The 27,624-nt window shown below is 32.2% G+C and overlaps 2 protein-coding genes across 6 annotated transcripts; one reads left to right on the forward strand and one right to left on the reverse strand.

Moving 5' to 3' along the window:
• The first annotated feature begins 31 nt into the window (after nt 1-31).
• On the forward strand, nt 32-1,339 carry LOC140058366 (EKC/KEOPS complex subunit LAGE3-like). The gene is made up of 3 exons (XM_072103934.1): nt 32-131; nt 368-496; nt 748-1,339. The coding sequence occupies exons 1-3, from the start codon at nt 115-117 to the stop codon at nt 866-868; spliced, it is 267 nt and encodes an 88-aa protein (XP_071960035.1). The 5' UTR covers nt 32-114; the 3' UTR covers nt 869-1,339.
• LOC140058364 (S-adenosylhomocysteine hydrolase-like protein 1) lies at nt 1,337-27,624 on the reverse strand. 5 transcript variants are annotated; one of them, XM_072103927.1, is made up of 13 exons: nt 27,422-27,624; nt 11,683-11,832; nt 10,452-10,539; nt 9,926-10,026; nt 8,185-8,382; nt 7,920-8,096; nt 7,366-7,565; nt 6,712-6,782; nt 6,154-6,248; nt 5,902-6,000; nt 5,420-5,567; nt 4,891-5,011; nt 1,337-2,879 (listed from the first exon to the last, which is right to left on the reverse strand). In XM_072103927.1, the coding sequence occupies exons 1-13, from the start codon at nt 27,527-27,529 to the stop codon at nt 2,873-2,875; spliced, it is 1,563 nt and encodes a 520-aa protein (XP_071960028.1). In that variant the 5' UTR covers nt 27,530-27,624; the 3' UTR covers nt 1,337-2,872. The 5 variants fall into 5 exon arrangements, with proteins under 5 accessions (XP_071960028.1, XP_071960029.1, XP_071960026.1 ...); XM_072103928.1 differs by lacking the exon at nt 27,422-27,624 and adding an exon at nt 22,135-24,283; XM_072103925.1 differs by lacking the exon at nt 27,422-27,624 and adding an exon at nt 17,902-18,439.

The raw sequence follows: 27,624 nt of genomic DNA on the forward strand, positions 1-27,624 counted from the left end.
TATTTATTAGGTAAGGGTTTATATTATAGAGGGCGTGTTTTATAAATAAAGGAAACGGGAATGTTCTGTTTTGGTTTTTTTGGTTATTCTTTTTCTCATAAAAACAAAGGATAAATGGAGAATTTAAAATGGTAAATCACAATTAATAATACTGTTGCAATGTTCAGGTCTGTCTAGTAGGTTGCCTGGTAGTTAACTTGCTATTAGCAGAGCGATAGAATGGCTAGTAGGGCTAGGCCTAACTAAGCTAGGCCCAGCCAGTGCAGTTCCAGTTGAACCCGTCAGGCTTTCGGCGTGTTTCTCCCGCCAGCATTTGGGTAGTAAGGTGCATTATTCATTGATTATATATTTTTTTTGGCTCCTAAAGTAACATCAGTGTGCCTTTTGGGACAAGTCGAGAAGCAGAGATTGCTTACCAATCATTAAATGTTGATAAAGAACCAAGAAAAGGAGAAGTCACAAAGGAGTTGGCATACACTGATAATGTTCTCACAGTGTAAGTAAGAAGATATTTATATTGAATCATATTCACATCCTAATGCTTGAGATAATGTTCTCGTCCGCCAAGTAATTTATCCTTGCTTATGTGTGCATCGTACAATAATAACAGGTGCCCACATTCACCATGTTTATTATGCAACTGCATTGTAATTATTCGTTCCAATCAGAGTTCAGGTGACACAAATATAGGTGTATGTCAAATAATTATTCCCATATATTCAAAATTCATAATTCTTATTTTTTCAGAGTTTTTACTGCAAGCCAAGCTAGGCTGCTTCGTGTTGCTGTCAACTCATTCATGGATCACCTAAACTTGGTTGTACAAACGGTAGAATGTTTTGGACCCCCTGTGGTGGATAATACGTAGCAGCATTATTATGCTACACTTCTTCAGTTGTCAAACATTGCAAATAATATTTTAGTTTAGTCAAATGAATAGAGATTTTAAATCAACATTTGGCTAAAAAAACTCAACCAGATTTTAAAAGTACAAATAAAGTACAGATTACAATACAGGACAATTAAAAATAAAGCTCAGACCAATGTATGTGTAGTCTAGTTGAAATAAGCGGTTCCAGACAAATGGGTTGCAGAAAACGCACAAGCAATATTTCAATTAGTACTGCAGCATTGACAGCAAAGTACTGTAGTAAGCCACAAAATCATGGCCATGATGATTATTCAGGAATAATAATAATGTACTATAAGATTTGAGAGGTAGATGTTAAAATGTATTACTGCAATACAGACACCGCTTATGGAATTAGAAAAGCAATATGAATAGTAATATTCATGGTTGTGAAATCAGTATAACAATAAATACCAACACAATTCGTAATGTTGAAATTTCTTGATATTATATTAAATGTTCTGTAAATTTGCATTTAAATGTACACCTGCATTTATTATGCAAATTAATACAATACCACTTGCATTTGCAATATGACATAACAGTTAATAATCATGCATCGACATGTGCTCCTGCACAATTCTTGTTTTTATATACAGTGCACCTGCACTAATTATCTATGCATAATTAATAATATATTCATGCACCTGACTATAATGTATTTGCATAATTAAAACAGATGTAGATGTACAGTAAATACCGGGTTTCATAAGTGCACCTGCACTAATTATCTATGCATAATTGATAATATATTCATGCACCTGATTATAATGTTTTTGCATAATTAAAACAGACATGGATGTACAGTAAATACCAGTGCGCCTGCACTATTTATATATGCATGAGAATTCAAATATGTACTGGTTAATTAAAACATGCACCTGTCTATGTAAAGTATGAATAATAGTGCTATTAGATGCGACAATAACACAACCATTTCCCTGGGTGCAGTCAATTGTATACATAAAGTAACCAGTATCAACATTTTTAAGAGAGTATATTATTTTAGGCAGGAATTTCTAATATTTAAAGCACAGTGTAAATTGCATGATACTGTATTAACAATTTAATGTGTTATTGTTATTTGGACTACACATGTATTATTTACTATAATCTTTAGCCCCTTTACTTCTCTAAAATAATTCGCTCAACAGCTAATAAAGTAATTTTAATAACAAAACTTTTGCTTATGCTTTAATATATTTGATTGAATCATAGCATAATTTGTATTTATGAATATAGAAATTTACAATGTACACAGTTTTAAATCTTATAATAGTTCAACAAAAAGTTTATAAATGCTCAAAATAAATTTAATAATATTTAAGCGAATCACATACACATTAACAGACGTTCCAACTTCTGAGGCTGGTAATCGTCGGAAAATTTCATTGTTCATAGAAAGAGAGTTACTGGTGCAATAAAATATTTGCAGCCTTTCAATACCTGCAAACTTTGTTATATTTTCTAATCCAAATTAATTAATGAACAACTTCATATACACAAAATTATTGTAAGCAAACCTGTCCTTTGGGACACCCCATTCAGGGGACACCTCTGTTAAGAGGACACATTATTAAGGGGACATATTCCCATGAAACGAGCGAGGGAAATACAATCAACCCCTCTTAAGGGGATGCTTTGTTGGGTCCAGAAGGTGTCCCCCTTTAAAAAAGATTCTACTGTGATACCATTTTAACATGTCACATTACTAGTGTTACCCTACTGTTTGTTGTAGGTCTGACTTGAGGCATGGTAACATGGTATAACTTAATATTACTCAGGTTTTTATTGTCAAAGTGCACTTTAACTGCTTACATACTGTATCTTAAATTGTTCGTGCTAATGAACAGAACATCAGCTTAAATTGACACCAGAAAATTGTTCAAAATATTTAAATTTGTTATTAATTCATACTCTTCAAATGCTTTGTTGAAATTTCCAATCTTTATCTTGATTATATTAGTACCTGTAAAAATAAAAGAAAGGTAATTATCAATTAAAATTTCTATTAAAAAAAATCATCAATGAAATCATAAATAACTTACATGACACCAAATATGGCCATATCATTATAATAAAATAATTAACTAAACTTTACTGAATTTTTCAAATTTTGTGTTATAAAAATAATTTTTTTTTTTTGCAAGGTAAATTTTTATAACATAGCAAGGGTGTCGTCAGCTTTTTTGTTAAGGAGAGTGGGTGTTGACATGCCTTCTATCAACCCCACCTGGCAACCACACCTAACAATGCCCCTGCATGTCAATAAAACCATAGAGATATCTCTATGATAAAACTGATACAAATTTCTAAACTAAGTCTCAATTATGAGACTTAGGTAGTAGTGGTATAGAATCAGAATTTGAACAAACTACTAGGTCTGGAAAGCAAGCATGTCGAACAACAAATTGATTAAAAAAAAACATTTTTTTTAAATGCTTTTACCAAGACAGCAGCCATGCTTCATTGAACAATTGATGCATTTTAGTACAATACAACATTAAAAGACAAAGAAATAGTTTATTGTGATAAGAATGAGATTAAAACAAGGTATTAAGTAATAGTAGTAAACTGTATATGAGGTACAACAATTTTTAAATTGGTACTGCAATATCAAAGCATAAATAATGATTAAAATCAATCAAAAAAATCTTAAGCAAAATAGCCCAGTAGTAAACTACAAAATGAACTTAATGTTCTGTCTCTACTATAAAACTAGTTTGACAAAAAAAGTGTGATGTGGCCAAATATGGTGGTGATATGACATCATCATGTCCATATGGGCACATCACATTTTTTTGTCGCATACATTTTGATAGTTTAGACAGAGCTTTATTTAATGATACAACCAAGTTACTAATGAAAACAATAGCAGTGTGACAACAACAAATTGACAGTTAGTAGGTAGGTAAATAAACCAATAGCGAGCTTTCATTTAGGGATGGTTGGCAAAGGAGAAATAATGATAGTAAAATAAAGAGCATGCTGGTAATAACGACAAGCAGTGAAAAGTATGTTTGTTAATTTGTAGGCAGACTTGATATGCAACGAGTCGTGCTAACATGCCTACTACCTGTATTACAAAATATGAGCCTATGTACAGATTTCACAACTTGTCTCAAAAGTCATCGAAATCTTCACTACTGCAGGAGCTTACTCGTTCCCAATGGTCGATGAGGTTACGAACGTTACGTCGTACGGCTGGTAAAGCACCCCTGAAACGGCCAAACGAATGGCCTGCTAGGCCTAACTGCGTCAATTTTAACATGTTGTACGGTCAAGTTGGGCAGGGGATGAGTTGCTTTGATTGAGTAAAATGAGAGATCATTGGGAGGGGTCAGGAACCATGGTATCTTAGAACCACCTAACTCTATGTTCAGTTTCTTGAAGGGTATGACCCAGAAATAGGAGCCCCACCTTGACACACCATTTATAAATTGTTTAAATAAAATATATATTTCATTTCAAAACCTACAACAAGCATGCATGATTAAAACCAAAAAACCAACAAAATGTGCAAAAATGAACCATAATTATATCATAAAAAAACACACAAAATATATGAAATTTAAGGATTTATATTTAGTAACACCGGCCAAGCAATGTAAACGACTAAAATGAACGGGCAACTTAAAACATGCTAGTCCAAAATGTGAAGGGAGGGTATAAATGGTCGTGACAATCCTAGGAGGGCTGACACCTGACTAAGTTACCATAGCAACAGGTCAGTAAGGTCAGTTCCTATGGAAAAAGCCCAGATTGAGAAAATTAGTAGTGCTTAACTATGGATAATAAATTGACATAAATACAATTTAAATTGGTATAATTCATTTAAAAAAAGGTATTTATTGTGATTTTGTTATATGTGTCATTGCCCTACATAAAATTGCCTGCCGGTTATATCCCCCCTTCTAATAATGGTTGCTTCCTGTGCTGCATGCATGTATGTTGATAGCCATTGCAGTGGTAACACTTACCTATAATAGTTAGGCTTGAATGGTCCAGCTTTATTAAGGCCAAGATATTTGGCTTGATCATCAGAGAGTTCAGTTAGATGAGCATCAAAGGCTGGTAGATGGAGGTTAGCAACATACTCATCTGAAATAGAAAAAATACAACCAATAAAGAACCAACACTGTTGTGCTGTAATACTCTGTAAACGTACCAAACTGACATCATGAAAATGCAGGTATTTTTGTAGTCTTAAGGTAGGCTTATGTCGACACGGAACCCCCATGCAACTGATCGTATGGCGACATACATGCAGTTGAGTCCGGAGTTGAGAGAATTAGGAATGTCGCCATGCAAGTATTATGGTTCAAAAGTCAACAAACGCTCTTGCGAAACAGTTCCTTTCGGTTCCGTGTCAACATAAGAGTTCCTTTACACTTTTTGTGAAAAATAAATCTATTATGATTTCTTTAGAAAAATACATAGACAATTTTATTCATAGATGATCACATTATTATGACTAAGTGAAGTGTAATAATTTGTAAGATTTCTTACCTAATTTCTTTGGTAAAAGGTAGACATCTTGCTTATAGCGACCTTTGGGAGCATTGAATAATTCTATAAGAGCTAAGGCTTGAGTTGTAGCTGTGATGGACACAACAAAAGAAGGTACACTTGAACAGCTTAGGTTTACTAGACGACCCTACAAAACCAGCACAATTTAAACATTGATTAAAGAAAACCAACACCATGGCAAGCACCATCATTCAAATTGCTAAAGCTCTGTCTACACTATCAAACTAGTTTGACAAAAAAAGTGTGATGTTCCCAAATATGGTAGTAATATTTCCAAATATGGTAGTGATGTGACATCATGTCCATATATGGGCACATCACATTTTTTTGTCACATGAAATGCGATAGTGTAAACAGAGCTAGGCTTACTCTAGGTTTACTAGACGACACTACAAAACAAGAACAATGGTTTAGGATCTGTACTGTTATGTATTTTATAGTTTCTTGCAGTTGCCACTAACCTGAGCTAGAAGTAGAATACGCTTGCCATCAGGCCAAATGACATGATCCACTTGGGAGCGAACCTTTTCCCATGTCAGGTCAGGTGTACGTAGGCTAGCCTGTAATTTAATTACAACACAACATACATTAGTATTAAATGTACATAGCAAACCTAACAGTTGATATGTATGATATAATATGTACACTAAAAATAGAAACATATGCATTACTGCAGAAAAAGAAAATTTACTGCAGAAACTCTTTGTACTTACCACATCAATCTCTGTATTTGAGTGGCCCATATTGCACACAATACATCCATTCTTTAGACGGTCCAAATGCTGGCGACAAACAACATTTTTGTTACCTATATGAATAACAAAACAAACAAATTATAATTAAAGTTTCGATTATGTTATGATGAAAGATTAACTAAATAATTAAATAAAAGAATCAATACAAATAAAAAACCACTGAAGAAATTGGACAAACTCCTTAATCCTATTATCATTTTATTAGGATTTGACAATTTAATTTCCAAATGAACTAAGAAGCTATGTGAGACACCACAGAAGACGTAAAGTGAGATTGGGTCATGAAATTACGCAAGCAAATGGAATATTTTGAGGATGACAACCAGTGACGGATCCAGGATAGGCCTAAAGATAGTGAAATGAAAGGCTGAGCTTAATTTGATGTTCTATCTTTTGCATTAAAATTTGCAATGGCTAGCAATGATGATTATGAATATTAGGTAAAGGTCCAGTTCAGAATATCACTGGTAAGTGATTCTTACCTGTACATGTAATAACTACATCCACTATTCTTACCTGTACATGTAATAACTACATCCACTATTCGGACAACATCTTCAAGTTTAACAACTTTAAATCCATCCATACTGAAATACAAAATATTATATAATGAAATAAACAAGATTGTACACTAGATTTTTTAATAAATTATCTTTAATTTGATTGATCAGTCATTTTGTTTTATTCTAAGTCATAGAAAAGTTACGTTTCTGTATCTAATATTATAATAATAATGGTTTCTAAGCGCTTGACACACTAAAACAGTCCATCAAAATATCTTAAGATAACCAGAAAAAAGAAGATGTAGTGGAACCATTTTCACAGCCCCATTCTCCATCACTTTAAGCTGAAATATGAGTGCTCACGCAAGTGGAGTTGCGGCCTGGTGGTTATGATGCTTGGCTGCCAATCCAAGGGTCTTGGGTTCAAGTCCTGTCATATGTCAGGATTTTTTCTAATGACAATTTACAACTCCACTCCCAAAGACTTGTAATAAAGACTTTGTTTATGTAGAGCATTGTGTGTATATGTTTGTCTCGTGAATGGATTGCTACCTTTAAGAAGGATAGTGATTGAATTTGCTTATGGTTATCCTTGGCAATTTGCCTAAATATATAAAATAAAATAAATAAAATAAAATAAAAGTATTGTAGATAAGCATCATCTTACCATCCTTGTAGGGCACAGATAGGATCAATTTCTGACACGTAAACGATAGCACCAAGGCCCTTGAGGGCAGCACAACATCCTTTTCCGACCTCGCCATATCCACAGACTACCACCTGTTTGCCTCCAAACATCACATCTGTGGTGCGCTTTAGAGCATCCAGAATTGATTCTCGACAACTGTAGAGGTTGTCAAATTTCACCTAAAAAAACAAAAATTCAATGAAACAACTAGTAGATGAGTAGATGTGTGTTGCGGCACGCGACTATACAGAGCTGTCAAGTCAAAACGCTCAGAAACATTCACAGATTGACTGTTAGGTTCAATAGCATGGTGCAACGTGAAAATGGACGGTCGCTAATATCACTACCAGACAGCATCTCAAGTCACGAACAATTCAAATTCATTGCCATTTTATCTATTGATAAAAACACAGCATATCAAATATTCACGATTACTTATGGTCTGTTCCATATACTTGCGGACTGTTCCATTGTTTAATAGGGTATAGTATGTTGTATCCAGGTAAGTAATACAAAAATTATTGGGGCATTACCTTTGTGACAGAATCGTTAACATTCATGGCAGGTACGCTTAGTTTTCCAGATTTTGAGAGCTGATACAACCTGTGTACACCAGTCACAGACTCCTCTACAATGCCCTTGATCAACTTAAAGGTTTCTGGACACTTCTTAAGCATCACGTGAGTAGCATCACCACCATCGTCAAGAATCTAAAAAAAGAATCATGAAGATCCAATTTAAAAAAAGTTTAAATCAAAAATCCCTTTTTAGTTTGTCTATATTAACTAAATTACTTACCATATTTGGTTGCCATCCATCAGCTATTATACATTTCTCAATACACCACCAAAAATCATCTTCTGTTTCACCCCTCCAAGAGAAAATGGAATATCCAGCTTCGGCCAGAGCTGCTGCGACCTCATTCTGAGTTGAGAAGATGTTGCATGCACACCATCTTACATTAGCTCCTAATGCTGATAGCGTTTCTATTAACACCTGAAAAAATAAACATGATTTCGGTTACCATTGGATTTTCTTAGAAGTTTATTATTTTTGAAGTGGCACTAATGGGTACATTGCTTTTAAAATTGTTTATTTTTTTTGTTTGTATGTAATTTTCAATTGTTGTTTTAGCAGCATGTTTCCAACAGGCCAGTTCATTAAGCAGTCATTTGTAATGGGATTTCACCGTACAGTATAATTTCAAAATAAATTCTCCATTGTCTTAATAGGTAATAGGTCATGTATTGACAAAGATGTTAATAATGTTAAATTTAATTGTTACATTATTATACATTAAGTTACTATCTACACATAGTAAATAGTTTATTCAATGTGCATTCACTTCTGAAATTGGCTACCTTAAGGGGTTTCCCCTTTATAGTACAAGATTTCTCAGCTAATTTTCCGTTGCTTGTCAGACAAAGGTTGCATATTGACATACCGTCTTGAGTGATATGTATGACGTCAGCTCATTAAGTGCTGATGATTAGTGAATATCTATTATTGCCGACTTTCAATAATAATCTATCATAATACGTAAGTTTTCATTTAATGAGATTTCACTGCTGGTAGCCATCAACGATTATTAATATTATATGCCATCAATTTTATTTTATAACCTTATAATTGCACAAATCCATTTAATTATAAGTTAAATGTCAAATTCCTGAAGAATTAACATTTCTATTAATATTATAAAATAATTGAATTTTTATTGTATAGCTTAGCTTTGCTTGAAAATCAATTTAAAATTGAGGATGTGTTTATACCCCAGGTGTTTGAATCCTGTATCATATACAACAAAAGCCTATTATAGTCTCTTAATCCTCCTGATTATCTATAATCTCCTTGAGATAATCTCTAATTCATTTCATTAATCCTTTTATATACCATTAAAGCATAGTCTTAGTGGTTCAGGTAATCAAAAATAGTAAATTTATACTAAAAATTGTTATTAATAATAAAAATATTGTTAATTATACATTGAGTGTAAAAATATGAAATAAATTCAAAGCGAATTACGAAGGCTGACTAATTAATGGTGCCTGGGAAAACAGAGGGTGTGAGAGGGGTAAGATTAGGGTGCAGTTAAAATATTACACACTGCAGTACTATATTGACTATTCCAGAGGGTGTGAGAGGGGTAAGATTAGGGTGCAGTACTATATTGTCTATTCTTCTTTGCTGTTTAATTATAACTGTTGTTTTGTGCTATAGTATGTAAATCTCTGTCTACACTATCAAACCTTATGTGACAAGAAAATGTGATGTGCCCATATATGGACACAAAGATGTCATATCACTACTAGTTTGATAGTGTAGACAGAGATTAAGATATATTTCAAATTGTGAAGTTTTAGGTGTTTTATGGTTTTATATTAGAATAGTAGAAATATATTCTTTCTATCCTCTTTCTATTTTGGGTTTACTTGTTATATGATACACATTACTCCAGTTTAAATAAGTAACCATTGAGAAAGCATTACTGCAGTAACTGCATTAGTACGTTTCTGACAATGTTTCCTTTTTTACTTACAGCAGCTTGGGCAGTAATATGTGTACATCCAATAATTTTGGCTCCTTTTAATGGTTTGTCTGCTTCAGCTCTTTTTCTTAATAACATCAAGCCAGGCATTTCTGAAATTAACCATATTTACTATTATAAGTAAAAACAAATAAGAGGATATAGAGAATAACATGAGGATGATATAAAGGGGGATGTTAAGCACAGCCTACACTGTCAAACTTTATGTGATGTGCCCATATATGTGCATGATGATGTCATATCACTACCATATTTGGGCACATCACATTTGTTAGTGTAGAAAGAGCTTTAAACAAATGGGACATTACCAGACTATTTATTTAGGTTTTTTATACTGTGTTTTTTTATGGGTTAAAATTAAAAGCATGCCACTGGTAATGTATCATAAAAAAAGCTTCAGTTTTTCACTTAAACACTTCTTAACTATCTTGACTTAAGCAAAAATATTTATAGAGCCAGCCCATTGCAGTATTACTTTGCAAAGTTACTTTATAACAAATAATCTTGACTATTGTACCTTGTTCGGCAATTTCAATTTCTCTGCGACCAAAGCTGGCCTGGCTTATGTTCTTCACACAAAAGTCTGAAAATCCTTTGCTATTTTTCTGAAAATAATAAAATAATACTTTTTTAATGTGTGATAGTAGTGTATTTAAGATTTGTGATGAATGACGACCTGACCAAACTATGTCAATTGTCATGTTGGTTTATTGTACGCACGCGAAAATATTAGGATGTGTGTTTGTTCCCTTCTCACATTGACAAAGGTTTGATGGTTTCTAGGTCGAGGCAAGAATGATGACACATCGATTGATCTGAGCTAGGTAGGTCATCGGTCCTCGCAAATCAAAAGTTCCCAAATTATATGTTAAAAAACATTGTATATTGTATTTTTAATAAAACAATTTTTAATCTTCCATCAACTAAAGCTGAAATATAGTCATATCTGATGAAAATAAATATGACGATTATGCATATTAATGAATGATAACAATTTGCAGAAAAATAAAAATCTAAAATTTAAATTACATGCATATAAAGTTGTTACAATATACGCATGAATTAACAAGCCTATTGTGAGGTGCAATCAAGCATAAAATATACTCAAATATGAAGATTGGACATTTCTAAAATAAAACATTCAATGAAATTCAACGATCTTAACTCTCGACGATCTTAACAACATTACGTTGTAAAGGTTGATCGCATTAAGTTATGTCAAGTGATGACTGTTGAACACGCAAGATTAAAACCTAATACTTCGCCGAGGAAATGAATAATTAAATATAATTTGTCTGATTGTAAAACACAAAAACTAACAAAAAAACAAGCTTATTTTTACTTAGGCCTAAAAGCCAGGCAGCTAAATGTCCCTGTCCTTTTTAAACTAGAGAAAGTAATGGTAAATAGGCCTTTTGTGGATAAAAGATGAACCCTGTTATAATAATTTTATTTCATGGGGTTAAAAAGTTAAGCAACTTTTTAATGAAATACACAAACCAACAATGGTGTTGGTAGTCTATGATGAGTAAGATACATAGCTGTATAGACTCTGCATATGCCATTATTCTGACTGGTGTATCTTCATTTCTGGTACTGTAATTAAAATTTGAGAATGTGGAACTAATTTTTGTTTAGGTTGCCAGAAACAGTTTGGTACTTTGATAACAAAAGTAGTTAAAAGGTTTCCTTTAAACTTTGGGCATCATTTCATTGATTTTGTTGAAATGTTATTATGCACCACCAACCTGAGGTTTGTCCCTCGGAGACGATTCATCGTCACTGGACGAGTCACTGTAGGATCCTCCTGAGCTAAAGCTGTCTGCGGAGGATTGCGACATCGAACGAGAACGCCTCGATGATCTACGTTGACGTGTTGATACATCTTTAAATTCTATCTGTAATTAAAAAAAGCAATAGTGTTATTATAGAAACTGTAATGTTTTATTTAAATTTTAAAATGAGTATCCATGGCCTTGATGTGTGTCCACACTTCCTATAAATGTCTATAGGTCCGTGGTAATACTATATTCAAAAGTAAACATCCTGTTCACATTTAAAAACAATAGATTGTTTTCTAATAGTTGCTATTTGTTGCAACACCCAAGCATCCACTGGCCTGAAAGAAAACAAAAGGCTTTCTGTTCTCTCTTTGTTGGCTAATTAACAACCATGTTAACAACTAAACCACCAGAACAAGCCACTTAAGAACATACTTTAAATTACGGTTAGAAAGACTACCATTTTTTTTTACCTTTTCTCACGTAAATTTAAAAAAAAAATAGCTTATAATTTGGAAATAATTTATTACAAAACAAAAGTAAAAATATATTTATTTATACCAACGTCAAAGTTTACATCTCGGTCGGTATTTTTGGAACGATAATAATTAAATGATCAATTACGAATGCTATCTTTTGACTGATCTGGTAAATTTCTCTCTGTTTATTAGGTAATTGAACATTTGTTACGTATCATCACTATACTAACCTCATTTTAAACAATAGGCATAATATTATTCATTATTATTAAACTTATTTGAAAATAATTATAATACAATCTAAACAATTAAACAATTAAAAGCAATAGTAGTACATTTCACAAATGACAACTAACAATACATTACTACTGTAGTATAATTTTAATACTGTATCATTAAAAACATTTTATACAAAAAGATGTAAAAAAAGATTTTTTATAAATATTATTACATAAAACAGTTTTTATCTAAAAATTATTACAAACCCTAGTATAAGATGACATGTTTCTTCGACGACACAAAAACACCAGTTGAAAATTCTGTATAACAACAAACTAGAATTGTTGTTCCTACTGTACACACATCTTATGCAAGAGAATAGGGCACAAAGAAGTACATCACTAAACTGCTGGCATAGGAATTCTGTGGTTTCACCAAAGGGTCAATTTACACGCTTCGTTGATTTTACTAATCTTATAGTGGTTTAAGACTGTATCATTTAACAAAAAGGGGTGCTAATTTATTACAGCATATTATTAAAAGTACATTTATGATATAAATTATGCCTATTGTAGATTAAATTTAACAACTCTGTATCCATGTAAGAAAATGCTAAAATGTAATATTAATATTAGGATTATACCATTTAGATTATTGAATGCAAAATCTTACGGACACTAGACAAAAATCGGCTATTCCAAAAAATATGGCCTAATGATACCAAATAAATCCACATGTCTGAAAGGATATGCTGTAAGTCAAAAGGTATGTACTCCACCATATGGTGAAAAAAAGTGTCATTTAATCAGATAATAGGTACAACAATTTATGACAATTTGTGCAATGTTTTATGCATTTCCTGTAGTAAATAATGGTATAAATGGATGGTGTAACAAAAAAAACAATGGTTTGGTATTATGACATTCTTTGTTACTTAGCCAATATAGTCTTATCAGCAATAAATACAAATCTATAAAGATAACCACTTAATGATTTTAAGAAAAACACTTGAAATCTGTTTACACTGCAATACTATAATCACGATTGCTATGAAATTAAAATTAATGTATTTAATAACCAAGTCCTGAGGATATTTGTTTAGCCATTCAGGAGACAGGATATACCGATCTCACTGTTGACACATATTATAGTATTTATCATCATAGACTAATTATTATTGGGTTAACAAAATAAAATACTTGATTAATACAGTAATAAATTTCATTTTCACCTTGTTGTGGTCATGATAATAAAGATTTATCTTATCTTATCTTAATAAATTGAGTATTAAATTTAGAAAACTAGAACATCTTCAACTAGTTAGCCATTCGTGAAAACTGAACGGCACCGTATAACATTTGAATTTTTGCATGAACAAACTACCATTTGCATAGAATTCTGCAGTGTGTACAGTGCAAATTATCCGGGTCATCCACTGCCTTCGCCCCACTAAATTCAGACGGATTTAAAAACTTGTTAAGGGATGATTACAGTTTTACGGGGACGTCCCCATTAAATGTTTTCTGTGTTTGCTTGCTTGCTTTCTCTTCTTATATTTTAATATTTCAATTCAATTCAATTCAATTCAACTTCACATTTATTTCTTCCTTCAAGAAAATGAGGTAAACATAATAAATTCCAGTAAAATATATAACAAGTCAATTGATGATAAAAAAGTATACAGTTATCAATAAGAGGAAGTAGGCAGTGCCCAAGAAGATAGAAATGTTTACAGACACAGGTAATACGGACTAAAATTCAAAAAAATACAGGACGTATGGACAGGGACATAACAAGACAGCAAAAGGATATGGAACAATTATATAAAATAAAGTAATCTGCAATTAAATCAATTTAATTTACATTCAAATTGATTGAGTTAACTGGGTGACTATTTTAGCATTTAGGCCCTAAGTACATGATCCCATTAGGTAATATGTTTTATCATTTCTTTTAAACTATTTATAGACTACGTCGAACATCAAGACATGTATGTGAGTCACTTTAAAATAGGAAATACAACATCCTGCTAGCGTCAGTTCAACCGAAGGTACTATAAATATAAAACTCATCAAAATAAATAACAAATGGTTGGATTTGTAAACAAAATAATCAAAATCCACATTAATTCCAATATTATTAATATTATTATTATAGTATATGGTGCAAAAGCATGGTGGAAAAGCATGGTGCAAAAGCGAGAAATCTGGTTTATTGCTAATTGTTTTTGTTGTCGGCATTGAGATCAAATTATCAAAATGGAGGCCATTGGCCGGAGCGCCAACGATGTCTACCTTGACCATATCCACCTGATCAACTACCTGAACATTTTAGTTGAACAAAATTTAAATTGGACAAGGTTGGCAAGCATTCATACTCTTTGAAAGTGGGAACCTACTTTTAAAGTCCTCTACCCAGCCATCAAAGCTAATTCCACCCAACTTAATTTTAACACCCAGAAACCTCAAAGTACTATTCTAACCTTTGACACTACACTTCTATAGCTACATCTCTCGATCAAAAATTTAAAAAAATTGCATGAAAATATTAAAAAACAATTTTCAACCCTTGACCCCCACCTATACGCATCCTCATCTTCCTTATACAGTAATTAGTTTTCTATGCATCATAAGTAATATCTTAATGTAAGATACTAGTCTATATTTCTGGTTCACTTTCAGGTATCAATATACACAATCTATATTCCGAAGGCTGAATTATTTACGCTTCATTCCACAATCAACATGCGCGTAATTAGATCGAAAGCCATGTGTCATAATGTTTACCTCACTATAGAAATTCAAATGGGAAGACGCCGAATAACTTTTATAATACAGTAACAACACAGAACAAACCATTAATAAATAATAGGGAATGGCTATAGCAAGCGGACAAGATAGTGCCCTCAGGATGAGTTTGAGTTCTGGATCTGAACAAATTTCTTCAATTCTATCTAATTAATTGGACAAATAATTTGATGAAATAGTGACACAGAAATAGAATTCCATGTGTTTAGAGGACAGTGTTACTGTTACACAAATACCATGTGTTTAGAGGACAGTGTTACTGTTACACACATACCATGTGTTTAGAGGACAGTGTTACTGTTACACACATACCATGTGTTTAGAGGACAGTGTTACTGTTACACACATACCATGTGTTTAGAGGACAGTGTTACTGTTACACACATACCATGTGTTTAGAGGACAGTGTTACTGTTACACACATACCATGTGTTTAGAGGACAGTGTTACTGTTACATACATACTATATGTTTTAATGTATACAAATGCTGACATGCACTTGTGTCCACACTTAGGTAAATATATGAGTTGTGTATCAGGATTGTGAACTTGTTCTGTGTGAACCCACATGAATCCTCTGAGGACACTATTGTGGATCAATAACAAGATGACTAACAAAAACCCAGCTTATATTTCCATAAGATATCAAGAAGTTTATTGTTGCGGATATAGGTTAATCATTATGATCTTATATTAATAATAGAAGTGATGGAACATATCCCAAATTGTAGAATTGTGGTCTATATTAATTTTATAGTATTGTTTACTGAAAATAAAGTGAACTTATTAAAACTCAACTCTGCAATGTATATTTTCATCTACATTTTTTCAACTATTTTTATAATTGTACTAATGTTATACCTTCAAATTCTATATCACTCCATCATCACTTTCTCCTGTTTAAAGGGTCTTTCACACCTATTCCGGCACGGTTCCAGTTTTGTTTTCACAACGCTTCATGTGGCCAATAGAAACGAAACATTGAAGTTCGATTTGATTTGCTAACAGGTGTGAAAGACCCTTAAATCTCAACATTATCAAACATAGTTCAAGCCACAGAGTATATCTTCTCTACTGTAGTTGTTTTAAAATGATTTTTTTAAGTATAACATTTTGAACTATCAAATTAGACCCGCGGGATCAGTTATATTAGATAGAGAATGTTTTAATTCAGAATTAAGACATGGTTCAATAATATATGATGAGTTTGAAACTGTTACATTATATAATAATAATACTGTACAAATTTGATGCATATGCCCACTCTTAAATTTTGCATAGTTTTCAAGAATGATCTATTCAGTTTTAAGTTAACACACTAACTTTGGGCGATAAATAGGATAGAACAATTAATAATCACATCAAATACTCAGCCAAATACCAACTATAAAAGTACAGAACACGCTGTGTGTATATTGGCAAAAAGTAGTGATACTACTACGCATAAATGAGAAGAAAACGAGATATTGGCAAGCATCATGTGGACCAGAGTTTGGCTTTCAACCAGATGGTAATAGGCCATCAACACGACCTTGCTTATCTATATCATTGTAAATAAAAATGAGGTCGCGTTTTTTTGCGTTATTGAATTATTTTAACTAATTAACTTTATTAGAACAGGAAATATAACCAATATTGCACATGATAACTCAATTTATGAAATATGTTATTTGTTTGGTACATACTGTACGGTCAAATAATAGCCAACATTCAATAAAATAAACCTCTCACTTTGTTCACGTATTAAGCTCTGTCTACACTATCAGTATTACACTTGTATGATGTGCCCATATATGGACGTGATGATGTCATATTACCATTAAGCATATCACTACCATATTTGAGAACGTCACACTTTCTTTGTCAAACTAGTTTGGATAGTGTGGACAGAGCTTTAGGAAACTCAAATAAATGATGATACTCAGTCTTCTGCATACTTTTGATTATAACTTTTATATAACTTGCATATTGATTTGTGTAGAGCACCTTATAATATCCACATTATCATTTTGTTAGAAAGATAGTAGAAGTGGTGCCCATGTGTAAGAAAACGGGATATATTATATTATATTTATTGCTATGTCATCTCACTAGGTAACATCCGTTGCTATTATTCACAATTGCCAACAACTATTGGCAATATTTACTAATTCTGTATAAGGTATTGTGACATTAAATTGATCATAGCTATCAAATTAACTATACACACAGCTGTACAAAATGTTTCAAAATTCTCATTCAACATTACATTTTCCTATTGTAAAATCAATACAGTTTTATTGATGTTTGTTGTTATGTATTAATGTACAATTTTCATCAAAATTAACGACCATGTTACATTTACGATACCTCTAATTCAAGAACAAAAATCCTCAAAAAAATTCTATTTGTGGCCAAGACACATTAACTGGATAAGTTCACTCTAGGTTAGAAAAAAAAGTGTTCCCTAAATGGAAATTCACTAATTGTTTTTAAGGATTAGACTATAAAACGTATACTATGTACTTTCACTACTCATTTTTTCTAGTCTCTTCCTTGGACTTTCTTTAAATAATATTAATTTCAGACAAAATATAAAATTTCTAGATGAATTAGCCCACATTAATAAACTCTTCTTATTTGCTTAAGGATAGCTGAATATTGTCAGCACTTTTTTACTGCCGCAAGTTTTCACTACTCACTTTATCCGTTGTATCTTCCTCAGACCTTCCGTTAGCCGAGTTGCTACCGTTGTGCGAATGTTTTTGAATTACACCAACAGCCTCGTCATGTTCATAAATCACACCCGAATCCATCATTTTTTAAAGTATTTGTCCTTCAGGAAACTGAAGAGGAAGACTGGAAAGAGGGCAGATGAATACCCTAAGAAAGAATCGCACGGAAATGACCTAAAAATATACCGCGGATCCTTAGCGTATAGCCTCCTTCCCCGTCGACGTCTTCGTCAAGAAGTGATCAGAACTAACAGGGTATGCTATATGACCTTCCTTACTTTAATTTGTAAATTATTTTGCTGGCATCGCTATTTCCTATGCCTCGCTTGTGATTCACATGGTGAGAGTCATAGAATCACCTACGTAGAACCCCCGCAAACTTTCTTTACTTATCAAAACACAACACAAAATGTACTAATTAGCTAAATAAATATTCTAAATAATTGTTTTTCTTAATATTTAAATAAAACTATAGCGTACATCAATATTTTCAATGGAAATCTAGAATCGGACGATTTAAGGAAGAACGTGGGAACTGTGTCGTTTCCTTGATGGCCTTGATGAAATAGACAAGAACAGTCCATTATAAGGTATTTAAACTTTGATTCAATTTTAAATTTACAATATTTTGTTTTTGTTTTGTTTGTTTTATTGATATTTAATTCCATAGAAGGACTTTAATGTATACAAAATAACCAACTTTTGTCATAAATATTTATTTCAAATTTTATGTAGTCTCAATAATAATTAGTAACTAATTCAAATATAGATTTTTAAATAAATATGTTAAAAAACCAACAACCAAAAATATATGCATGGTACATTGGATAAGTGCAATCCTAGGTTCACGTCTTTTATTAAGTCAGTTTATACAAATACACATTTGTTGGTTATGCTTTCCATATCTACGTATATTGTACAACATCCAATCAAAAAAATCAATAAAAATGGGTGGAGCCATGTTCTCTATCAATTTTTTCAATGTTTTGGAGCATAGTGATTAGTAGTAAACAACTTTAGCTCGATTTGATCGCATCGCGTGCAACAATCCACCAAGTGGCCTAATGACAATGACATTACTATACTATCGCATCCTAGTTTTAATCTACTATGTTGATTACATAATATCGGGTATCTTTTCAGTGCTAGTGTACTTTTGATGAAATAGATTACAGTTCAAGATTAGCAGCTGAAGGGATAGGATGATCATCTTTATGTAAATAACTTTTAATTGAAGCGATGAGGGCAAAGGTCACTTGTCAAGTACAAATGTCGATTTCCGAGAAGGGGGTATGAAGGTCATTGATGGAACAACTAAGATTAATAATTTAAACAAATGGACAGAAAAAACTGCTCTACAATACTGATGGTAAAAAAACTGCTCTACAATATACTGATGGTCAAAAAACTGCTCTACAATATACTGATGGTCAAAAAACTGCTCTACAATATACTGATGGTCAAAAAATTGCTGTACAATACTGATGGACAAAAAATTGCTCTACAATACTGATGGACAAAAAATTGCTCTACAATACTGATGAACAAAAAAACTGCTCTACAATACTGATGGTCAAAAAACTGCTCTACAATACTAATGGTCCAAAAATTGCTCTACAATACTGATGGTCAAAAAGCTGTACTCACAAACCATCAGTGTCTTCTGCAACAACTACATTTCAATCCAAAATATTGAACCCAAAAAGTCTATCCATCGACCTTTTGAATATCGAAAAACTGTCATCTGGTGGTTGATGTTGTGTAATCAATCTTACTATGTTATTCTTTTAAATTTTGCTTTTTAAATCTTTTAATTTTATAAGCTACCTTATATTATACACTCTGTCTTCATTTAAAATAAACATATCTGGAAATATCCAGTTCTGAGGGACGTTGATGAATTAACAGATCTTGCGGCAGGATGTACGAGGGAAGTCAACAAGAAAGTGAAAACAGACGACGACAGAGACAAACCAGAAGGAGAATTTAAACAACTTATTACGCAAATAAAAAAAACAAACATTTATACAAAAAATATGTTAAGACCTTGGGAAAAATAATATGAAAGAAATGGTTTAAATTATGAAAATGCTTTGCATGTGCTTTGAACAGTACTACTATTGTAGGAGGCTTCAGTGCACTACCTGTATATACTACTACTTGTTGTACACTGGCAACATTTTCATCGTAGTTGAAAACATAACTTTGTATTGCATTTTAGGTTATAACATTTGATAATTTAAATGCGTAGCAATATGGTATAGAGCTACTGTATGTTAAACTAGTGAAAACACATTTTGATATCCAGCCCATTGAACAAAAAATAATTCTTTCTTTCAAAAAGGTCTCTAACTCATTAAACAGACAATCAACTACCCATCAAATATTTATTATCTTAAATTGTCTATGTTGATATACTAACGTGAGTAGAATACAATATTCTAATGGATTACAAAAATCCATTACAAATTGGGTTTGCGATTCATTTCATTATAGAAAATTAAATATTTATTTTTTTTTATATGGATATTATGATGAACTGAGTCACATATGAGGCTGTCAATATCATTGACAACCAAGGTTGAATAAAGTTAGTTTGGTCATTTTGCATATGACATTGTTCTACTGTACAACTCCTCCTATTTGACAACCATGTTCAAAGGATACCACTATTAAGGGTCTTTCACACCTGTTCCGGCACGGTTCCGGTCCGGCGAATCGAACATCAATGTTTCGTTTTCACGCGGCTATGCACCAATCGATATGCGCGTAGCCGCGTGAAACGAAACATTGACGTTCGATTGGATTTTCCGGCGCCGGACCGGAACCGTGCCGGAACAGGTGTGAAAGACCCTTTAAGGGGACACTTTCACTTGTCTGTGCAATGAAAAAAACACAATATAGAGTTTAACACCAAAGCCAACCCTAAAGCACACCCCTATTCTTTTGGCTAACACGGTAACAACAATGTTTTCTTGCGCATGCGCGTGCGGGGTATAGTCCTTAAACAAGATTTTAAAATAAAATATCAAATTGATTGACACTCTTCAAATTGCAATATATACTGCTGACACACTTTTTAACAAATGATCTTTATTCGTAAATTATTTTTTTTAATGAGAAAGAGATACTGTATACAGATGAATACAATTTATAATTATTATTTATAAATAAACAATTACTGTTTATGTTATACTATTCTGTTGAGTGTCATTACTATAGGGCATGTTTTAAATACGAACAAATTAAACTAACTAATCACACTAATTTGTCACTATTTAGTATTAGTACAAGTACTATGATTAAGTATGATAATAAAATTAATGCGAAATTGATAAATGAATGTAAGTCTTATCTGAAATCCTACTGAAAGTAATTAAAATCTATAATACATTTTTGCTAGCAATTATCAATTCAAAAAACTAAAGAATATTCCATAATTTCAATTAATTTATATTACAAACGACGAAAGACACCCTGAAGGCCTAGTGTTGTAAAAGCATTATGGCAATAATTCATGCTAGCCATTATTCAATCAATAATAATCAAACTTGTACCTTACAACATAAATTGTATTTGACAATTATAAAATGAAAGTGAATAGAAGAACAAGTAAAACAATTCTTAGCTCTATCTAAACTATCAAACTTTATGCGACAACAAAATGTGATGTGCCCATATATGGACATGATGATGTCATATCACTACCATATTTGGACACATCACACTTCTTTTTGTCAAACTATACTTTAATAGTGTAGACAGAGATATACATACAATATTATTAAGAAAAAGTTTAATTTCAGGGTTCTGGGTAAATTCCCTTCTTTAATTTAAAATTTATATAAACAAAGGACAAGGACTAACAAAAAGCCTTTTTCAAAGAGAGTTTTTAGTTACTTATTCATAATTACCACAAAAACACCAAAATACAATAAAATCCAGTACAGATCAATTTCCTTATTGAAAACCACAAACGATTGAAGTGAAAGAAATTTTCAATATGCTATTTCTTACGAGCACCGTCTTTGCTACAATAATAAAATATGCTGTATATATACCATATATATACTGAAACCGGCCGAATCGTTCAAAACATGTTATCCATATACTGCATATTTTATAATACTACAGTATTCATTGTAACTACAAAGTTACATTTTACAACCATAATTACTAACATTTTATCAAAACACTTACAATTTTGTTAACTGGCTCCATCAGCATAAAACAAATTCAAATTAATCAACCAAAATGGCACTTTAATTATAATTTACAATACATCCAATAGGTACAGGTAATTAATTATTTATCCAGAATTCAAGACTACACATGGATTTCTTCCTAGTGTGCTCATGTTCAAAATTTCAAATGACTATCGACATGAAACAACGTGAGCAATCAGCTGTTTGTATGTCAGCACCAACAGTACCACTTATGCTTGAAACACAAAGACAAAAGATATATAGTGCATGCACCTTTGTATTGGCTAGCCTAAAGACCACATGGCTAAGGAACCGTGGCTAAGGAACCAGTCTGTTGGAAATACAAGGTCATTAGACTACAACTAATGCATATTATGACATCCTAGAATGGGGCTAGCGTAATTACTGTAGTAGACTCATGAGGAAAGATGATTGGGAGTATTTTGCTACAGTATGTGTGATAATGTAAACAATACGACCTTCAGTTTTTATAAAAATATATGATTAGGTCACAAAGAGTTCACATAAATTGGGAATTTAATGTAACATAGATAAAAGCTTTCTCATTTCAATAAATTGATGAAGGATTGAAGGCAACAATAACCCTGAGGCTGACATCTGCTAGTCATTCAGGTTAATATGATATTGATAACTGTCTTTATTCATATTAGTACACGTACAATTGGGAATACGAATTAACAACATGGATTCATGCCCAGATTTTATACTTTAATAAGAGATGTTCATAAAATTATGGAATTGGTACGGTTTCCGGGTTTCCCATACCACATAATAATAATAATATTCATTTTTATATAGCGCTTTATTGAACAATGCTTCTAAGCGCTTCACATGACATATTTATTCAGATATAACAATAACTGGCTCCTCATTTAGGTGTCATATGAGGGCCCCAACTGTACCTATAATATTGTTTTAAGCTTCATAAAGTTGGCCCAGCAAAATAACATGTGGGCTAGTATATTGAAAACAAATCCATAGCAAGTAAACAATTAGTGAGTGAGTAACTATATTGACCTTTAAGTTTTAAGTCTAACTGTCGATAATTAAATTACTGTTGCAAATTTTACTTATTTATTTATCATACGTGTCATTTTCAAATCCAGGAAAGAAAATTACAAGAACTGAATAATTCAGATTCAACTCGTTTTTATCGTCAACTTCAGCTGTGTGTGGAAAAGGAGATTTATTCATTTAATATAACACTACTTGAAAGAAATATGGTAAGTAGTAGAATGAAGGATATAAAATGTACTGAACACTCAGTATGTGTATATTCTTGGGAGTTCAATAAGAAAGTAATTAACAGAGCTTTCGATTTGCAACATCCAAAAACCTAGGACATTGGATGTGCATCCTTATTCAATTTCTCTACAGTTTTGATGGATCAACAAAGCGGTAAATCGCGTAGCTTGTCCCACATAGAATCTGTATAGATGCTTGGTGTAAACCACCTGTGTCTGCTCCGCGCTTTGTGTAAATGGTCATAAGGAATAACATAGATCTATATTTGTATTACCGTTACCGGTCATCTGTGTAAATTGGCCTTAAGACAAAGACCAGACAATATGTTTAGGTCGTAGCAAATTGAAAGTACAATAAGGTAATTTCCCAAAGCCGTACTGGGTTCATTTCTGTTTACAACTATAATCCACTCATAGAAAGTACCAATGAAAAAGTCTATCTAGTGGTTGCTAATAAATGGTCGTACTTCAACTTTAGTTAAAATAAATAAGTTTGCACATAACCGTGTTATTATTAAACTACAGTATTTGAATAACAATGTTTTGGTAAGATTAATCACTGTCTCTCTCTCCTCTTCTTTCTCAGTATTAGAAATACATCAGACGCCTTTCAATATGTCACATTCTTCCGCTTTAAAAGATGAGTTCAATATGTTATTGAACAAACAGAAAGAATCAAATGTTTTACCAAAAATAATGACATTTTAATGATGATACCAAATTAATAGTTACTACTAGAAGCGATATGAACTGCCCACCCGAGTACAATTACAGTATATCCAACTGATCATGTTGTTTACAAAAGCTCTTCATCATTATTGTGTGATGCGTGGGTTTTCAGGGCATTAACATCTATTTCATATCAAATCCTTAATATTGAATCGGGAAAGAATGGAATATTTTATTTTTTTGCAGATACTGTAGTAGGAACCTCTATTATTTATTAAGGGGATACATTCAGGACCCAATGGAGTGTCTCGTTAATACAGTAGAACTCTATTAAGAGGACCTAAAAAAGTCTCCGCTGAATATGAGTGTGCGTGTTAAAACCTATATTTCTTCTTGTTCATGTCAAAAAGTATCCCCTTAATAATAATAGGGGTTTCACCTATAGGTGTCCCAACTAAACGAGGTGTTCTACTGAATAGTGGTTGGCCACAGCGTTAAATTGTTCCCTTGCTCGGGAGGGACCTACTATATCATACCTTCATTGAAAGTTTTCAGACAGGCCTTTTAATAGAAACAATGAAAAAAACAATGCGAATCCGTGGAACAATTCTCTATAATGTCCTACCTTTTTGTCAATATCTGATTTAAATCTTGCATGTTTGAAACCAATAAGACTTGACAAAGTCCAGGCATAATCCATAAAAGTGGTAGCAGGTATAACTAATACTCTAGATATCAATCAATTTAATGTTTGAAAAGAACAATGTGAACAATCATATTCACATACAAAAATGATCATAAACACACATTACAAATAGACCTATTATTATATAAATGAATCAGTTAGGGCTAAAAAACATTTAATTTCCTAATGATTATAGGTTAATACTGTAAGTACTGTAACATCAAATTATTTCAATGTTTCTATAAGGTCAAGATAAAGGTCGTGAAGAAACGAGATTGACGTGCATGTTTATTAAAGATTGCCGAATGATATCTACGGTTGCTTAATCTTTTTAATTGATACATTTTGTCACTTTAAGTCTCCGACCGATTAAAATCCAAAAATACAAATAATTATTATATGGAGCTTTGGGACACTCTACTCTACTGTATCATACCGTACGGTATCCTGTCCTGCAAAAGTATATTGTAAATAACAATATTGCGTACAAATTAAAACATTTTAATCTTCTTTGATGATGTAAAATCTAATAATTCAACATTTTTGGAAAATCTGAAGAAATTATAAAAATTATAAATTTATATAAAAAAAATGTATATTACCTGAATATTACTAACATCATTGTAATCCCCCATAATACTAATTATTTAACCATCTATTGTTATTGCCTATTAAAATGTCCAAGCAGAATATTTTCAAAGCTCATGCGAAGGAAACATGTTGAGTATGAAAGATTTCAACGCTGATGAAGGTAATATAAACAACAACAGCTGGGAGGCAGTGTTAAAAATTCAATATCATGTATAGCTCAACCTACAGTATAGCTAATAACTATGCTGAAATGCAATTAGTGAAAAGGATGACCTTATGACAGTTAGGAAGGTAAAATAGTATTATTATATTAAGGAATGGTTGTGTCCAATCTCAAAATGGTATCATCTAAACTACAATGGATGACATAATCCAAGATGCTATTTATAGAAATGAATAATATATCATCCAAGTGAAGTATGGATAGATAAAAATCTAAGAAAGAGAATGGTTACATTCAAGCTAAGCTAATGATGAATAAAGAAGACATTGCTATAATTAAACTTGTCATTAAATATCTTTTTTGTCACTGTATATATTGATTACTAAAGAAAAATGGTATTTAAGGAAAATAGCTAATTACAACCCATTCAGGTTGGAATGCCAAGTACTCCATTTTAAAAATTGTATAATTACATAACTAATGAATTAATTTAATCAATGACAAATTATAAGAAATAATTCAATGCTGACTGATAATGATAGAGTGATGTAGGGTTTATATATCATCTATATAATAAATCAAAACTAAAGAGGGAGGCAGACTCATCAATCAAAAACTTTAAAAAAATAATGGCAGTAGGAAAATAAAATAGAGGGCGACATACTACAAATCTGAAAATCAATCAAACTTCACTAACAAATTATAAAAGTATTTTTTAAGAAGAAAAATAATGTAAATCCAGTAAAATTATAGTAACCATAGTTTTTAACTGACTGAATATAAAATGTTATTAATTAATACACTTTTTACACAATAAAAAATGTTAATTCAATATATATCGCATTAAACAAGATTCAATGTTATAGTTTATGAACTTTGTAACAACAATGACACTTGTGTAGAATAAAGTGCTCCAGCTGATAACGCTATCTGTATTACCATTCTATATTTAAATATATGAAAACATAAACTTGCATGAATGATAAGCATCCATATTTGGTTAAAGTACTCTATACTATAAAGGTCATTGTGTGAACAAGCGTTGATTGTTCTAATTTTCCCACATTGTCTGATTTTTCAATTATGGTTTAAAAAAAGGAAATGACTAAAATATGTAGTTGTGAAATCATTCATCAGGCCGACGTCTTTTTTATTAATATTTAAACTAAATTTGAATAATTTATTGGAAAATAAAATGTCGGGAAAAAAACAATTCGGAAAATATTCAATATTTGAACTAAATATAAATCCCTTTCTCTAGTTTTAGGCAGCAGTATTTTAATTATAGGCGCTGCAGCATTATTTCATTTGAATGTCGTGTGATGTAAATGTAGTGCATACTCACTCATACATACAACTTAGCCTACATCATTGTAACATAAAAAATAAAATCAAAATTCAAACTGTAAGCTGGAGAATATAAATAAATTAATATTAAACTCAGAATTATTACATTGTGGGGCTGGCAGGTGACACTTTCCTTTCTTCATTTTTACTTCCTGTAACAGAACAGACATCAACCACATTGTCACATCAAACTCTGCAGTGATTCTCTGGATATCTGTACCACTACTTTACTGCACAAAGTACTTACTTACTTGCTTGCCCTTCATCCTAGGCTAGGCCTAGGCCTAACTTTAAACTTGAAAACCCAATCCCAATTAAAAACATTCACCATCATAATAATGTACCTACCTAGGTCTAGTCCTATATTTAGGTAGTAAGTCAATAATACTAGACTAGGCCTAAGTATGCTAGCTATGTCTAGTAGGCTAGGGTTATAGGCTACGTTATTGTTAGGCTAGGCCTAGCTCCCTCTCTAGTCGATCTCGCTCTCTAGCCTAGCCGGTACGGGCCAGCCTCCTGCTGGACCTCAACCTGATCCTACACAAACACAGCTGTTACTAACCCGTTTGGTGCCTTCTGGGTGTATAGGTTTGTGGTCAATCTTCGACCTTACTGATAGCTGAATGCTATGGTGATTTTCTTCATTAGATTCACTTGAGTTGCTTGCCATTTTACTTCAGTTTTCTAGGGATTCCCCCTCGACTTCTCAACAAAATCCCACACACACACCACACCACCTTTTCGGTCTCTCTGCACAAAACATCG

This window comes from Antedon mediterranea, chromosome 9 (genome assembly GCF_964355755.1).
Source record: "Antedon mediterranea chromosome 9, ecAntMedi1.1, whole genome shotgun sequence".
Lineage (NCBI taxonomy): Eukaryota > Metazoa > Echinodermata > Crinoidea > Comatulida > Antedonidae > Antedon > Antedon mediterranea.